The 17,058-nt window shown below is 37.8% G+C and overlaps 1 protein-coding gene and 1 pseudogene across 1 annotated transcript in view; both read left to right on the top strand.

Moving 5' to 3' along the window:
• CC2D2B (coiled-coil and C2 domain containing 2B) overlaps positions 1-17,058 on the top strand; it is a gene marked incomplete at its 5' end in the record, with an annotated part of 108,712 nt that overhangs the window by 40,187 nt on the left and 51,467 nt on the right. The window contains 6 exon segments of the mRNA XM_064374039.1: positions 3,609-3,749; positions 7,153-7,255; positions 7,448-7,560; positions 10,093-10,270; positions 13,458-13,608; positions 15,076-15,223. Coding sequence (XP_064230109.1) covers positions 3,609-3,749; positions 7,153-7,255; positions 7,448-7,560; positions 10,093-10,270; positions 13,458-13,608; positions 15,076-15,223 — 834 coding nt within the window.
• On the top strand, positions 3,898-4,735 carry LOC135273966 (keratin, type I cytoskeletal 18-like; annotated as a pseudogene).

The following is a 17,058-nucleotide window of genomic DNA, read 5'->3' as shown; positions in this document are numbered from 1 at the left end:
ACCTACTAGATAAAGACTTTAAAACAACTGTCTTAAAGATGCTCAAAGAACTAAAGAAAGATGTCAAGAAAGTCAAGAAAACCATACATTAAACCATGCATACACAAAATAGGCCAGGTGTGTTGGCTACAAGCCTGTAATCCCAACACTCTGAGAGGCTGAGGTGGGCAGATTGTTTGAGGCCAGGAATTCAAGACTAGCCTGGCTAACATGGTGAAGCCCTGTCTGTACTAAAAATACAAAAATTAGCCAGATGTTGTGGTGTGCACTTGTAGTCTCAGCTACTCAGGAGGCTGAGGTGGGAGAATTGTTTGAACCTGGGAGGCAGAGCTTGCAGTGAGCCGAGATTGTGCCTCTGCACTCCAGCCTGGGCGACAGAGTGAGACTCTGTCTCTAAATAAATAAATAACACATAAGCAAAATGGAAGTAACAATAAAGAGATAGAAAATTGAAAAAAAAGAATAAAGCTGAAAAGTATAACTGAAATGAAAAAGTCACTAGAGAGATTCAAAGGCAGATTACTGCAAGCAGAAGGAAGAATTAGTGATCTTGAATATAGGACAATGTAAATCATTGAGTCTGAGCCACAGAAAGAAAAAATATTGGAAATGCAAACAGAGCCTAAGAGACCTGTGGAACACCATTAAGTGGACCAACGTACTCACCTGAGGAAATTCAAAAGGAGAAGATAGAGAGAAGGAAAATAAATTAGGATAAAGGCTAAGAGGAATGAAATAATAAAGAGACAAATTAATAATAAAACTATAATAGAGAAAATCAGTACACTCAAATGTTGAATAACAATTGATAAACTCTGGGAAAGCTGATCAAGGGGAAAAAGTGAAACAGCACAAATATACAATGTCAGGAAAGAAAAGGAACATTACTATAGATGCTGTATATTTTAAATAACTTTATGCTAAAGAATGTAAACATTTATATGGAGAAGACAAATCTACACAAAATACAACTAACCAGAACATATTCAAGAAGTGAAAGACAAAGAAGAAAAAACAAACCTTAAGTAATTCAATGATTGTTAAAGAAATCAAACCATTAATTTGAAACCTTTCTGCAAAAAAACCCTCCAGGCTCAAATGACTAGAGTACTTTCTAGAAAATTTAAAGCAGTGGGTCTCAAAGTATGGTCCCCAGACCAGCATCATCAGCTTCACCTGGGAATTTGTTAGAAATGCAAATTATCAGGTCTGCCACAGACCACTGAATCAGAAACTCTACAGGTAGAGCCTGGCAATCCGTGTTTAGCAAGCCCTCCAGGTGATTCCGATGCACAAAAAATGTTTCACAACCTCTTATTTAAAGATAACTACTATTCTTCACAAACTCTTTCCAATAAAAGAAAGAGGCTACGTTTTCAGCTCATTTAATGAGGTCATCATATCCTTGAAATTAAAACCTGGCAACCATATAAAAATATTGCAACTGAATTTCATCCATGAACATAGAAACTAATGTGCTAAACAGAATTTTATCAAATAATACATTATAACCAAATTGGGATTATTCCAGGAATACAAGGATGGTTTAACATTAGAAGTTAATTAGTGTAATTTAACATACTAATACAATGTGTTTGCAAAGTTATGAAACACAGAAGAAACTTTTTAACAACTGTATGTTACTTAAATATTCTAAAAATATGCTTACTAGCCTATCAGGCAAAGTACCTCTAAACTTCAAGCAATGTTCTAATTGTTAACCTAAAAAAAGTGTAATAAATACATCATACAATTTCCAGAAAAATCTGGAAATACATGGAGAATAGTGTATTTATTTTATTATTTCCTGATTAATAACTTGATCCGTTGCTTTCAGTTTAGAGATGCTTCATTCAAATAGGTGTCAGGAGGTTGAAGAAAAATTGAGCATATAAAGACCCAGAGCACTTAAGCAGTTTTCTTAAGTAAGTGGGAGAACCACAATTAACACTGGGTTTGTTTGGCTCCCAAGTATCTTGCTTTTCTTTCTACTGCGTCACATTTCTAATAGCACTTACTCAAAATGACCACACCTTTAAGTATTCTTGTTTCACACTTCAGCTACACGAGTGGATTGGGAGGTAATGCAGGCTTACAAAAAATGTTGGTAACATTTACAATATACACCTGTCATCCCACAGTACCCTGAAACTTGAAATCACATGGGGAAACAGACATTGAAAAACTTATTAAAAGTGTGATGAATATTTAAAAGGAAAAGCGTGAAGGGCTATAAGAAAATTTAATTTTGTTGTTGGGGTATTCAAACAAGGCTGTACTGAGGAAGTGATATAAACTGAGTTTTGAAATACGTATTTTCTTTTCTTTTTTTTTCCTTTTTTTGAGACAGGGTCTCCCTCTGTCACCCAGCCTGGAGTGCAGTGGCACAATCACGGCTCACTGCAGTCTCAACCTTCTGGGCTCAAGTGGTCCTCCTACCTCAGTCTTCTGAGTTAGCTGGGACTGTAAGTGTGTACCACCATGCCCAGCTAATTTTTGTAGAGACAGGTTTTTGCCATGTTACCCAGGCTGGTTTTGAACTTCTGGGCTCAAGTGATCCACCTGACTGTGGCCTCTAAAATACTGAGATTATAGGCATGCGCCACCATGCTCAGCCTTGAAATGCATATTTTCTATCTTCATGCACTTTAACTAAATAAGAATCCCTGCCCAGCCCTTTCTTAGAGTGACTAAAACTCTATGGTGTTGGGCTACCACCATCGTTTCCCATCAAAACCTTTTGAGATTTGGCATCCTAACTCTAAGCCAATCCCTCACTAGTGGCTTTGGAACCATCCAAATAGAACTTAGGTGGCAAAATAAAAGTTGTGGGAGCGCTAAAGTATTGGAAGGGACATGCACCAACTGCTTTGCATCTTCTTTTTTATAAATAGTGAAGTGCCAACCAGAAATTAACTAAATGCTGAATAGATAGCAAGCACAATTATCAAAACATATGGGCTTTCCACTCCCTTTCTTCCACTATTGCTCTTCTCTTTTTGGTACTTCAGAATCTTGTGGAGTTCTGGCAGGGCTCGGTGGCTCATACTTGTAATCCCAGCACTTTAGGAGGCCGAGGCAGGCAGTTGGCTTGAGGTCAGAAGTTTGGGACCAGCCTGGCCAACATGGTAAAACCCATTGCTACTAAAAATATAAAAATTAGCCAGGCACAGTGGCGCATTCCTGTAGTCCCAGCTACTTGGGAGGCTGAGGCAGGAAATTGCTTGAACCTGTGAGGTGGAGGTGGCAGTGAGCTGAGATCACGCCACAGAACTCCAGCCTGGGCAACAGAGCAAGACTCTGTCTCAAAAATGAAAAAAAAAAGTCTTGTAGAGTTCTAGCTAGGATATTTCCTTTCTCAGGAGCATTTGCATTTTAGTAGGGCACTTTTGAATAGTGAGAAACCTTTAAGTCATAAGGAATGAATTTCTAATGGAATTGCCGTGGGTAACGTAAAATATAGTAAGAAGGGGGGTTCAGATGTGTATAAAATGAAAAAAGATGAGGAGAGAGTTCACAAGAGTTATTGCAATACATTCTTCCATGCCACTTTTGAAGGCTTTTAGTTCTAATCCACTGATAAATTTTTGCTGGCATTTTTGTTGTAGTAATACAAAACAGCTCTATGACTTAGAAAGGGGAAAGGACCTCTCCCTACTACGCAGTATATTACGAACTTGGAAACAGATTAAATCTCTTCGACAGCAGCAAGGGTTTACGAGCACCCCAGTAAAGTTACAGGTTCAGAGGTGAGTGGTTGCTCTATTTGCTCTCATTGGTCTGCTAAGGAACTGCTCATGAATAACAGAATTTACAATGACTAGGAAGACATCCAGAAGCTAGGCAACTATTCCACGTAGTCAACTAAGAATTTGTATCTTAAATATATAAACATATATGTCGTTGGCAGAGCCTGAGTCTTGTCCTCTTGCTCTCTTCCCTGGACAGCATGAGCTTCACCACTTGCTATACCTTCTCCACCAACTACCAGTCCCCAGGCTCTATCCAGGTGCCCAGCTACAGCGCCCGGCTGGTCAGCAGCATGGCCAGTGTCTATGTAGGCTCCGGGAGCTCTGCCAGGATCTCCGTGTCCCAATCTACCAGCTTCCAGGGCAGCATGGGGTCCAGGGGCCTCTCTGTGGGGATTGCTGGGGGTCTGGCAGGAACAGGAGACATCCAGAATGAGAAGGAGACCATACAAAGCCTAAATGACCATCTGGCCTCCTACCTAGACAGAGTGAGAAGCCTGGAAACTGAGAACCAGAAGCTGGAGAGCAAAATCCGGAAGCACCTGGAGAAGAAGGGATCCCAGGTCATAGACTGGAGCCATTAATTCAAGACCATCAAGGACCTGAGGGCTCATATCTTTGCAAATGCTGTGGACAATGCCCACATCGTTCTGCAGATTGACAGTGCCCATCTTGCTGCTGATGACTTTAGAGTCAAGAATGAGATAGAGCTGGCCATGTGCCAGTCTGTGGAGAGTGACATCCATGGGCTTCACAAGGTCATTGATGACACCAATGTCGCTTGACTGCAGCTAGAGACAGAGATCAAGGCTCTCAAGGAGGAGCTGCTCTTCATGAAGAACCATGAAGAGGAAGTAAAAGGCCTACCAGCCCAGACTGCCAGCTCTGGATTGACGATGGAGGTAGATGCTCCCAAATCTCAGGACCTCACCAAGATCATGGCAGACATCTGGGCCCAATATGATGAGCTGGATTGGAAGAACTGAGAGGAGCTGGACACATACTGATCTCAGCAGATTGAGGAGAGCACCATAGTGGTCACCATGCAGTCTGCCAAGGTTGGGCTGAGATGATGCTTACAGAGCTGAGACAGAGAATAAGGCAAGAGACCCCAAGCACTGAGTCTTGAGAAAATGCTTTGAATGTCTTGGTAGAGGAGGAGAAACCAGAAGAGGGACAGAGAGGACAGATAAGCACCAGTTAGAATATTTTGCCACAGAGACAAGGAAACAGGAATATTTTAAGTAGGAGGAAGTGGTTAGTAGTTATTATCAGTTAAATTCAGGACTAAAAATGTTCATTGGATTTCTGGACATGGAGGTTATTGATAATCTCAGCTACAGCAAGTTTTATATAAAGTGACCATGGCAGAAATGAGGTGGCAGAAAGTTGAGGATATAGCCCCGTCTTCTTGTTCAGGTGATAAACTCTCCTTGTCAAATGTTAGCAATGCTGTAATCAACTTAAAGAGTCTGGTCACGTCAGCCTCTATAGATAATAGATTGTATTGTCTTCTGCCCCTAAACCCAAACCACAGCACTGGCAAATAACACAAAGAACCCAGATTTCTTATTTTGTCTTCATTTGTGTTCTCTGTTAGGCACTACCTACCTGGAGAAGATTCAGATAACTGCCAAAGAAACTTTTAAAATGAGAAAGAAAATGAAAGCTATGTAAACAGGAAATGCAACAATGTTTGGTAGAATAGCATCAGGACCTTCATCATTTCCCAAAGACATTTGGCCCAGAATAGAAAGGAGGAAGCTGTAGACCCAAGATCACTGCCTCAATGTTTTCCCTCAGAAGAGAATCTGGCTATACCCATTCTCTAAGTTACTCGTAGCACTTATTCTCTAAATTATTATAGATTGAAATCACCTAGGAAGTTCTAAAAACCACTATTCCGATTTAATTGGTATGGGGAATGGTCTGGACATCAGGAGTTTTAAAATGCTTCACCGGTGATTTTAACATGTAACAAAGGTTAAAAGCCATTGTATTAAAGAACAGCAAGTTTACTGATGTCATATTGATTGCCCTGAATCAGAAGAAAACAATAATAACATTCAGTATTTGTTTTACTCAAGTCCTGGGCTGGGCACTTTACTTAAATTAGTGCATTTACTACTCACAACAACCTAATTTTCAGATGAGAAAAGTGAGGCATAGAGTTCTTAAGTAACTTGCCCAAATTCTTTAGTTCCATTAATGGGGCTGAATCTTCAGCCCAGGATAGTACCATACAGATAATGTCTGCACTTGGTCCTCTATATTCTATTTCAGAAGGCAAAAAGCATGTAATAGCTTTTAAACAGCTCGATTGGGATATATAATTCACATACCGTATGGTTCATCCATTCAAAGTCTCCATTTCAGTGGTTTTTAATAAATTCACAGAATTGTGGAACAATCTCTGCAATTTAATCTTAGGGTGTTTTAGTCACCAACCCCCCTCGCCGCCCGCCAAAGCAATAATCTTCCCATTAGTGGTCACTCCTCGTATGTGCAGACACAGGCTTTTATTTCTTTTGGGTATATGAGTGGAATTGCTGGGTCATATGGTAACTCTGTAGTTAACATTTTTGAGGAACTGCCAAACTGTTTTCCAAAATAGCTGCACCATTTTACATTCCCAACAGAGCATATAGTATTTTACTAAAGGATTTCCTTCTTAAATGATTAAAATGGAAAACAAAACCTTATACTGAAAACAGTAAACTTTTACACTATCAGAAAAACTTGACTCCTAGATCAATAATTTTCTGAAGCTGTTCAGGTAACTGGGATTTTATTGAACTACTAATAAAAGGGGAATAATAGTACTTCATAGGGTTGTGATAATTAAATCAGTTAATATGTGTAAAGTACTTACACTATTGGCACACACTTAGTAAATACTGTATAAGGATTAGCTAGTAGTAGTAATAGTAGCAGCAGCAGTGGCAATGGTGCTAATGCCATGAGCTGTTTACTGTTTATGCATAAACACCAACTATGATTCACCACTTGATATCACCCTGATCACCTGCTCAAGTTCTCACAGCTTAAAAATATGAGAGGAAGAAAAATGAGAGGAAATAGGGTATGTGTCCTTTAATTTCTATCTCCCCATTCCTCTGTTACTTATTCTCACCAAAGGAAAGGTTTCTTGATGCCTTTAGAGAGGACTGTAAACACCAATGATAAATTTACTGAGCAGGGAGAAATTTGTGAAAGCTAAGAACAAATTTATAAAGTTTTTTTAAATGTTTATCAAATTGGTAATTTCCTCAGAATGTAAAATTACTTGTAACAGATTGTGTGTGTGTGTGTGTGTGTGTGTGTGTGTGTTGGCAAAAACTCAAACAACTCTCAAATACCTCCATTATTTCTGCTTTCAATAATTCTATTTGTTATTAATTAGGATAAAAATAAATAAATGTGAAGAACAAGAACAAATCTCAGAAATATCTGAAACTGAGAAGAAAACTGAAGGAAAAGAACTTAAGAATGGGAAAAAACAAGAGGTATTTATATTTCAAAATAACATTAAACTCAACTAGTTATAATATTTCATTTTTTGGTAGAATGCGAAATCTTGGTATTTCTAACAGTTATCCAACAAAATGACAAATACAAGAAATAAATGAATTTTAAGAATAAATGTCCCACACAAGAGATGTACATGGTAAATTATATATTTACTTTTTGATTTCTAGAGCCTCTCATATCTAGCTTCAGACGAAACAGAAATTCAAAGAATGAAGCCAATTACCTTGAGGCCACAACTTTCTTTCACTGCAGAATTAACAAGCTTATCCAAGTGTTCATTGTAAGCATGTTTAAAGAATTATTATTTTTTCCTTACATATTGTCTATTAATTGTATTGTTTTTAATATTAAAGTGGGATTTCTTGAGTGAGTATCATATGCCAGGCACTGTAAGTTTTTAAAAACTCATTTTCACATTTAATTGTCATCATAGCTCTATGAAGTTCCATATTATCCTCATCTTAGGAATGTAGCTTATAGGAAGTGAAATTGCCCAGGTTCACACATCTAATACATGACTGAGGTGGGACATAAATCAGTTTGGTTTTCTATAGAAACTATGGTATCTTCACTGCTAGGCTTCATATATTGATACTTTCTTGGGGGGAACGGTTTGCTATGGTAGTAATTTTTGTTCAGGTATAAATAGGTGAGATAAAAAGCCACTGTTAAAAGTAACATACCATTGCCTTTGCTTGTTAAAGGAACTCTGGTTCTCATAAAAACTATTTCACATCAAGAGGGCCCTCTGAACAATTTTCTTTGACATTATGAACTTCTTTACTTCCCAGTTGTGATTTCTTCCTTGAGCTATAATGTTTCTCTCTATGCCTAGAACGTTATGCAAAAACAAACATTATAGGTAACCCGTTTCTCCATCTACTAGGCATCCTTAAAGAGGATATGACAGAGTACCAGGTCTAATTTTTCAACATCTCTATCCCATGGCACACTTGGTACCAGTCCATCTTTGATTATTGGGAATGTGCGTCATTTAGCAGAGTTGGAACATAGTGGGTATTCAGTAAATGTTTACATTTATTAAATGAATGATTGGATGATTACATTAACAATGAACCTAAAGAGTAGCAGACATAAAGTCACAATTATCACCACCCGCTTTCTGACCAGAGAAGTGCAGCAGTGGAGAAATCCTTTATTTGTTCTGTACCTCCTTCCAGAGAGGGTCTGAGATCTTTTATTATATAGGACACCCATATAAAAAGACCATCTAAATAAGGATAAGAATACAGGAGCCATAAAATGAAAGTTGGAGGGAGAGAGAAGAAAGGAGGAAGAACATATTTGTGCTGGGAAACCTAGACTAAAACTTAGTGGAAGTCAAGGCAAAAAGACGTATGATGTTTTATATATTTGCAAAGCCATTGCTATCTGATAGCATTGCTGTCATCTATTTAAAACACACAATTGAATAAAAACTGATTCTCCAGAAAAGAACAATATGTTGATATAGAAGATAGAAGTAAAAAGAATACAGAGATTAGAGAAGAATTTTTAAAAGTTTATAGGTAAAGAGAAAGGCAAGATATCCTGAAGATAAATATAATCCTGAATCAATGAATTTTTATAATCAGTTCATGAACTCATTGTTAAAACTACTTTTAGAGGACAACAGAAAGGGTAACTTTTACTTAGATATTTCTTGAAAGGTGATTGGGAATATGGTCGAAGGAGGCCAACAGGGAGATAAGAAGAATAGGTAATCTTTTGTACCCTAACTCTCTGAGAAGTTTACAGAGACGGACAGGTAATAGGGCAGGAACATACTGGGCCCATAGGGTGATTAGATTGGGTAGCAGAAAGCGATTTTATGTTTCAGCTTAGGGTTTATCTTCCACCCAGCCTTCTCCCTTCTAAAAAAGAGGGTCAAGTCTTAAACATCATTAGGTCAGTTCTCTTGCAGCTAAGAAGATATTCAATAAATGTTGATTGAGTGAATTAATGAATGAATGAAAAACTCTAGGAGTTTTTTATATATATATATTATATATATAAAATATATATATACCTATACATATATATGTATGTATTTTATTGTACTTTAGACTCTAGGAGCTTTTTTTTTTGAGACGGAGTTTCGCTCTTGTTACCCAGGCTGGACCCTAGGAGTTTTATATCAGTTAAGGGATCAACTTATGCCTCAACAAGTGTTTTCCCCAGGGAAGTAACCTGGCTTGCTCCTTTGATCTTTGGGTTCAAAGAAAGGGTGACTTCCCCACTGTCCTGGAGAAAAGGGGTACACAGTCTAAAGCTTACGATGATTTACAAAGACCTTTAAGAGGACACAGCAAGCCTGTTGCCTTAGAGCCACATCTTTGAAGTTATTGACAGTATGGTGTGTGGAGGGTTGTGTGTTTGTGTATGTAATCTATGTGCATGTCTTTTTAAAGTTAGGAAATATTTTTAAATTCTTGATTCAACTTCCCCTACCCATTCCCAAGCCCCTCAGTTTTTTCCTCTCATAAGACATCTGGTAGATAAGTGCTGTAATCTCTTTAAGTTGTAATTTAGTAATATAATAGCTGAATGATTTATAGTACCTTGATTTTAGTTCTTCTATTTTTGAGTACATATTTTGAGTACATTTCTTTCATTAAAAACATTTGACTAGGAAGAAACTTTTATCCACATGTAGACAAGTGTTATTTGATGTAAAGATAACATTTGTCCTCTGAAATTATCTTCTGTTTAACATGAATTTAATTATCTTCTGTTTATACATTTTGAAAGAACAATATTTTATATCTGTTCTACTCCTTAAGGGTGATTTAAAGGTTTGTTTAATTTTTAGGCATGAACAAAAGAGGAGAGCCAAAATTCAAAAGCTCAAATACTTTATTAAAATATTCTACAACAATAAGCAGGTTTCTTGTACTTCAATATCTTCCCTACAGTTTGATTTTAAAGTCATGTTTCAGCAAATTTTCAATATTCAGTTAATATATTGGCCTGAAGTGATTTGCTTGGAGGTATGCCATTGTCATTTACGTTTGTATCTTATTTTATGCCATACATAATTTAAAATTTTTGTTAGCTATGGTTATATGTGATAAGTAATTTCTTTGATGTTAAGAGATGGACTAATCTTTATGGATAGATAAGACATTTATAAATATATAATTCACCAATAGTCTTTTATGCTGTAAGTACAAAGTTATTTGATTTGTAATGTTCCAAATACTCCTCTCATGCTAAAATTTCTGCACTCCTGGATGTGCAGCACTTCTATTCATTTGCAATGAGGTAGAAAAGTTCTGTTTAAAGTATAATGAGTAGCATAGCTATTTTAAGTGTTGAATGATTTCTGTAATACAAACTTCCACATCCCTGACTTGATGGCTTTGGTCTCTTGCTGTATTTGTTCTTCCTCTTTTTTGGAAGTTAGATCCCTCTCAGAATCAGATGAAAGAACATACACACAAGAGACCCCCAGTCTCTGTCCAAAGATCCCACTTTAAGAACCCCCACACTAATGGAAGAAGAAAATAGGATGATGGGGGAAAATGAGAGACAGTGTAGGAATCTGGACAAGAAGTCCTGGTGGCTAATGTCAAGGTTAAACTTGAAGCTAGATCTGAATAAAAAGTTAGGAGGGAATAAAGATTTGTGTGTAGGAAGTGAGGGTGCTTGAGGAGTAGGGAGAGAATTATAGTTACACATATAAATCAAAATATTTTATAATGTCTAGAATAATTTTGTTCTCTCCCTGATAGATGTTCTCTTTATTATTCATGTATTCAAGTTTCCACCATCTAACAATGTCCCTCTGTTGAAATTCTACATTAAAAATATGCCAACTTTCCAACACTGAATTCCTAATACAAAAAAAAAAAAGAGCCCTATACTTTCCTACTGTTGTACCTAAAGTACATGGCGATATAATAATCCAATCATTCGAAGTTTAAAATCTGCCTCCCCAAATAGGTAAATACATTTTGAGTCCTTTATTATTCTATCACTTAGTGTATGAGCCTAAGAAACTAAGAGGCAGGGAGGGAGACGAATCTAGTTAGAAATGAATTCACCATTAGCAAGTGCAAAAATTGCAAAATAAATTGATATGCCCTGGCCTAACAGACTTTAACCTACATTTTAATTCATTTCTTTCTTTTCTTTTCTTTTCTTTTTTTTTGAGACAGAGTCTCGCTCTATTGCCCAGGCTGGAGTGCAGTTGCATGGTCCCGGTGCCACTGCAGCCTCTACCTCCCAGGTTCAAGCAATTTTCCTTCCTCAGCCTCTGAAGTAGCTGGGAAACAGACACCTGCCACGACACCCAGCTAATTTTTGTATTTTTAGTAGAGACGGGGTTTGACCATGTTGGCTAGGCTGGTCTTGAACTCCTGACATCAGGTGGTTCTGCCCACCTTGGCATCCCAAAGTGCTGGGATTACAGGCGTGAACCACCATGCCCCGCCTTTAATTCATTTCTTGCTACTCCTCTCTATTCATTCATCACTTCAGCCAAACTGAACTGCTTGTCTTTTGCCATACATCCTTGTAATTTCCTACCTCTGAGCTTTTGTATGTGTTAGTTGCTCCATTTAAAACACCCATTTTCACTCTTAACACTTTTAAGATGCTCAATCTCATCTGCACCATGGTGTTGACAGTTGTCATCAGGGGACAAGACTGGCTTCTGGGATCCCTCAACTGTTACAATTCTCTATCTTAGTACACTTACCGTGCTGTCCAGAGGCTGGTTTCCAGCCTGTAGTCCAAGAACCTAGATTTGACAGTCCACTGAGAATGCATCCTACACACCCTAAGCAAGTTCGCAAGGCTGAAGTGTAAATGCCAACTCAACATTTGAATATATTTATCAGCTCATTTTCTCTGAAAGTTAGCCAATTTACTGATTTACAATAAGAAACTTATTTCACAGAGCTACAACTCCTACAAACCTTTCTGCAGTAGGGATGCCTTCATCAAAGGTAACAGTGTGATGTCTTAAATTCTCTCTTCCAAGGAAGTATTTAGATAACGAGAAAAAATAGGTGCCTCTTTGACTTTTCTTTTTCTTTAATTTCTTGGCTAATAAGTCATCTCTTTGATTGGCATATTCTTTCTTATCTTTCAAGGAGAAATTTTCCCCTCTGATTTCCTTCCAAGAGCACAATCACTGTTTTCCCACGCACTGGCAACACAGTATGGATCAAAATGAGGTTTTTTTAATTGAAAAAAGTTTGCTTAGGCTGAGTGCGGTGGCTCATGCCTGTAATCCTAGCACTTTGGGAGGCCAAGGCAGGTGGATCACCTGAGGTCAGGAGTTCGAGTTCAGCCTGGCCAAAATGATGAAACCCCATCTCTACTAAAAATACAAAAATTAGCCGGGCATGGTGGCAGGCGCCTGTAGTCCCAGCTACTCAGGAGGCCAAGTCAGGAGAACCACTTGAATCCAGGAGGCAAAGGTTGCAGTAAGCTAAGATTGAGCCGCTGCACTCCAGCCTGGGTGATAGAGCAAGACTTCGTCTCAAGAAAAAAAAATAAGTTTGGCTTATAGTTATGGCAGTGAACTTACATGGAATTGTAGTAAAAAGCACATCCTATAGAATCAGAAGACCTGGGTTTAGCACTCAGTGAACCTCTATGGGACTGTCTACTCAGCACCCCCTTTTCCTTTCTTCTGGAGCTTTTCCTCCCTCCCTGGCTCCCATGGCTTGTTTAACTCATCCTTGGATTTCATGAACCAATGACTCTACCTTTTTCCTAAGCAATTCAACTGGGTCTCAATCACTTATAGTAAAAACAAACATATTTGCATATACAGCTTCCATTTCCTCATTTATAAAATGAGAATAATATTTATTTCCTATAATTACTATCAGATTTACATGAGATAAAGAATTAAGTGCTACACAAAATTAAGTTACTATGGTATTATGTTATATGTACCTCAGATATGTATTCTCACAACTATATTCATAATCCCTTGTATTCAATTCATTTTCTATGAAGCCAGTAAAAGGCATTACACTTTCAAGGACATGACTGGCCACTTTTCTAATAATCATGTGGAGGAAATACTATAGAACAATATTTATTTTATAGTCTGGTGTTTAAAAAAATGAATAAAAATATGTTGTTAAGGGTGCTTCTTTTTTCCTTTTTTCTATGTTGTATTTTAAGTGAGCTATCAACCATTTCTTTTATATTTAGGTTTATGAAAAAAGTAAAAGGACAAGCTTACTGGCCAAACTATATTTACCTTTACCTAACTACACAAAGGTGAAAGGTAAAAACATTTTGGAATATGTAGAGTTTAGCTCTGATAAGCTGGTCATGCCTGCCGATGGAGAAGTAGGAAGCAGTGAGTTTATTAAAAATATTACATTCTCCCTATTTTCTTCCTGAGTACCATATTCCTAAATGACCCTGGGTCATTCACATAAGTACAAAATCCTATATTTACAGCATTCTTTTTTTTTTTTTTTTTTTTTGAGACAGAGTATCACCCAGGATGGAGTGTAGTGACTCGATCTCAGTTCACTGCAACCTCCACTTCCTAGGTTCAAGGGATTCTCATGCCTCAGATGCCTGCCACCATGCCTGGCTAATTTTTATATTTTTAGTAGAGATGGGGTTTCACCATTTTAGCCAGGCTGGTCTCGAACTCCTGACCTCAGGTGATCTGCCCACATCGGCCTCCCAAAGTGCTGGGATTACAGGTGTGAGCCACTGTGCCTGGCCCTGTATTTACAGTATTCTGTTAAAAATGAATTAAATTATTAATTCAGATGTTAAACTAGATTGTTTAAAGCTTGTCTTGGGTCAGATTTTCGGGAAATTTCAAATGAGCAGTTAGCACCTGTGCTTTTTGTAGGCTGTCCAAGGCAAGGACAGAATGCTCTCTGGAAAGCGAGCTCTGCTTTTGAGTGGGCTGGCTGCTTTGCCTCTACCTCTCCTTTAGTGAACCTACAGGTGCTCGCGGACATACGGATTTGTCTTTGAACTGTGTAGGGAAGGGTAGAAGAAAATGAGGGAGGGAAGGAAAGAGGGAGGGACAGAGAAAAGGAGAGAAGAAAGAAGTTCTTTGTTTTTCAATTGATCTTGCTCCTTTTATACAGTTAAATGTAAGTTAGTGTGTCTCTGAGAGCACTGTTGTTCCTCTCCTTCTCCCCATGATTCCTTTCTTTCATCTTCCTTGGGGTTTTGCAACTACTTGGGCCCATTTGGAGAAAAGTAAGGAAGTATGAACAAGTGAGCAAAGGAAAGAGAGACAAAAAGGGCAGAGGATGAGGAAAGAATGGAGTTTGCTTCAAGTCCAGATAAAGCAGAAAAATAGGCTTATGGAGACACAGGAGAAGAGACTCAGGACTTGAAAAATTTAGGGAACACTGGGAACTCAGCAAAAGTTTTAAGAAGCGTTGTTGGACTCTTTGGAGATTAAGAAAGAAAAAGAGGAGATGCAGAAGACTCGGGAATGCAGGGGAAGAGGAGAAAGAGCAGCTTGCTGGCCTCTTATTCTGCTGCCAATGGTCCTTTCTTGCTGTAAGTCAGGCCCACAGAGAATGGTTAAGAAACTTTCAGACATAAAAGGAGGAAAAGCGTGATATTCACCTCTACATATTCATCTCAATCTTTACCTTCTGTTTTATAGTCCTTGAAGTATCGTAAAGAGGACATGAGGGAGAGCATTCAGATAACAGTGGGGTTAGCACAGATCTTCCTTTGTGTTCTTAGAGTTCCACAAGTAAAAATCAGGGAAAAAAAACCCACAATGTGCTCCAACTGCACTTAAAACAATTCATATGTTTTTAATGCCTTTTTAAAACAGATGTGCCTTTTCTTCTTGAGGGAAATGGAACTGAAGAATTCTGTCTTTTAACATCAGGAAAACTTAGCTATTCTCTATCATGGAGCTTAGATGAAAATGATATTCCTCTGAAACCTGTGTCACAGTCATTAAGATCTGCTTACTGCAGGTAATAAACTTTTGTCTTTGAAAAATAATGCCAGGTCTCAGCAAAGCATCACACAAAACATATTAACCTGTAAAAGAGAAAACTCAAGCAGCCGTAGGAAGAGTTTAGTTTATTTGAATGTTGATTTATCTTTTATTTAAATCACTCTACTAAGGCAGTATGTGTATTTATATGTAGGAGAATGTGTCCCTTCAATGCTTGGAATTATAGCCACATGGATGATGAGAGAGGCATTCCCAGAGTCCTTCGCTTGTAGGCAAAGGTCGAGACTCCCAGGGACTTTATTTCTGGGGCCTGTATATCTCCAAGTCATTCTGGATTAGCAAAGAATCATTTATGCATTATCATTCTGGGAGTTCCCAGAAGAGCTGGGGTTAATTTTCAGATTAATTATTTATAGGATTACTAGAAATAAGTACAGTAAATTCTATGAAAATGATGATAATACTGGCTTCCATAATGTGCTATGTTTGAGGGATATGGTAAATATAAAGGAACAAGTTTATTTCATCATTTAAAATAATGAACGATAAACAAAAAGATATCCTCTCTCTTCCCTATCTCCACATATTCAAACAGAAATAAAAAGCTACGTACCGCTCTATGGCATTTTAGAAAGGGCAAAACTATGGAGACAGTAGAAAGATCATTGGTTGCCAGAGGATCTGGGGGGAAGGAAGGATGAATAGATGGAGCACACAGGATTTTTGGGGTAGTGAAACTATTTTGCATAACATTATGGATACATGTCATTATACAGTTGTCAAAACCCAGAGAATGTAGAACACCAAGGGTGAACCCTAATGTAAACTATGGACTTTGGGTGACAATGATGTGTCAATGCAGGTTCATGGATTGTAAAAAAGGTACCACTCTGGCGTGGGATGTTGACAGCTGGGGAGGCCGTGTGTGTTTATAGGGATGGGGTACATGGGAACTCTCTGTGCCTTTTGTTCAATTTTGCTGCAAATCTAAAACTTCTCTTAAAAATTATCTTTTAAAAATACTATAGTTTTGAAAATTGTTATATATAACTGGATTAAATAGAAAATCAAAACTAAAATTAGAGACTGTTTAAAAAAATAACCAGGAGAACATTATGTATAAAAAAAATAGCATTTTGATGTGCTGTTGCATTTGGTTTGCCAGTATTATATTGAAGACTTTTGCATCGATGTTCATCATGGATATTGGCCTGAAGTTTTCTTTTTTAGTTGTGTCTCTGCCAGGTTTTGGTATCAGGATGATGTTGGTATCATAAAATGAGTTATGGAGGGTTCCCTCTTTTTGTATTGTTTGGAATCGTTTCAGAAGGAATGGTACCAGCTCCTCTTTGTACGTCTGGTAGAATTCAGTTGTGAACCTGTCTGGATCTGGACTTTTTTTAGTAGGCTATTAATTTTTACCTCAACTTCAGACCTTGTTATTGGCCTATTCAGGGTTTCAACTTATTCCTGAATAGGTTTAGTCTTGGGAGTTTGCAAGTGTCCAGGAATTTATCCATTTCTTCCAGATTTACTGGTTTATGTGCATAGAGTTGTTTGTAGTAATCTCTGATGGTAGTTTGCATATCTGTGGAATCGGTGATGATATACCCTTTATCGTTTTTTATTGCATCTCGATTCTTCTCTCTTTTCTATTAGTCTGGCTATCAGTCTGTTTTGTTGATCTTTTTTTTTAAAAAAAAAAAACAGCTCCTGGGAGAAATGCCTGATGTAAGTGATGGGGGGATGGAGAAGCAAACCACCATAGCATGTGTGTACCTATGCAACAATCCTGCAAGATTCTGCACATGTACCCCAGAATTTAAAGTACCATTAAAAAAAAAGAAGCAT

Source organism: Aotus nancymaae, unplaced genomic scaffold (genome assembly GCF_030222135.1).
Source record: "Aotus nancymaae isolate 86718 unplaced genomic scaffold, 86718_ANA_hifiasm-v0.15.2.pri h1tg000010l, whole genome shotgun sequence".
Taxonomy (NCBI): Eukaryota; Metazoa; Chordata; class Mammalia; order Primates; family Aotidae; genus Aotus; species Aotus nancymaae.
The sequence above is the reverse complement of the archived record's forward strand: the minus strand, read 5'-3'. Positions and strand labels throughout refer to the sequence as shown.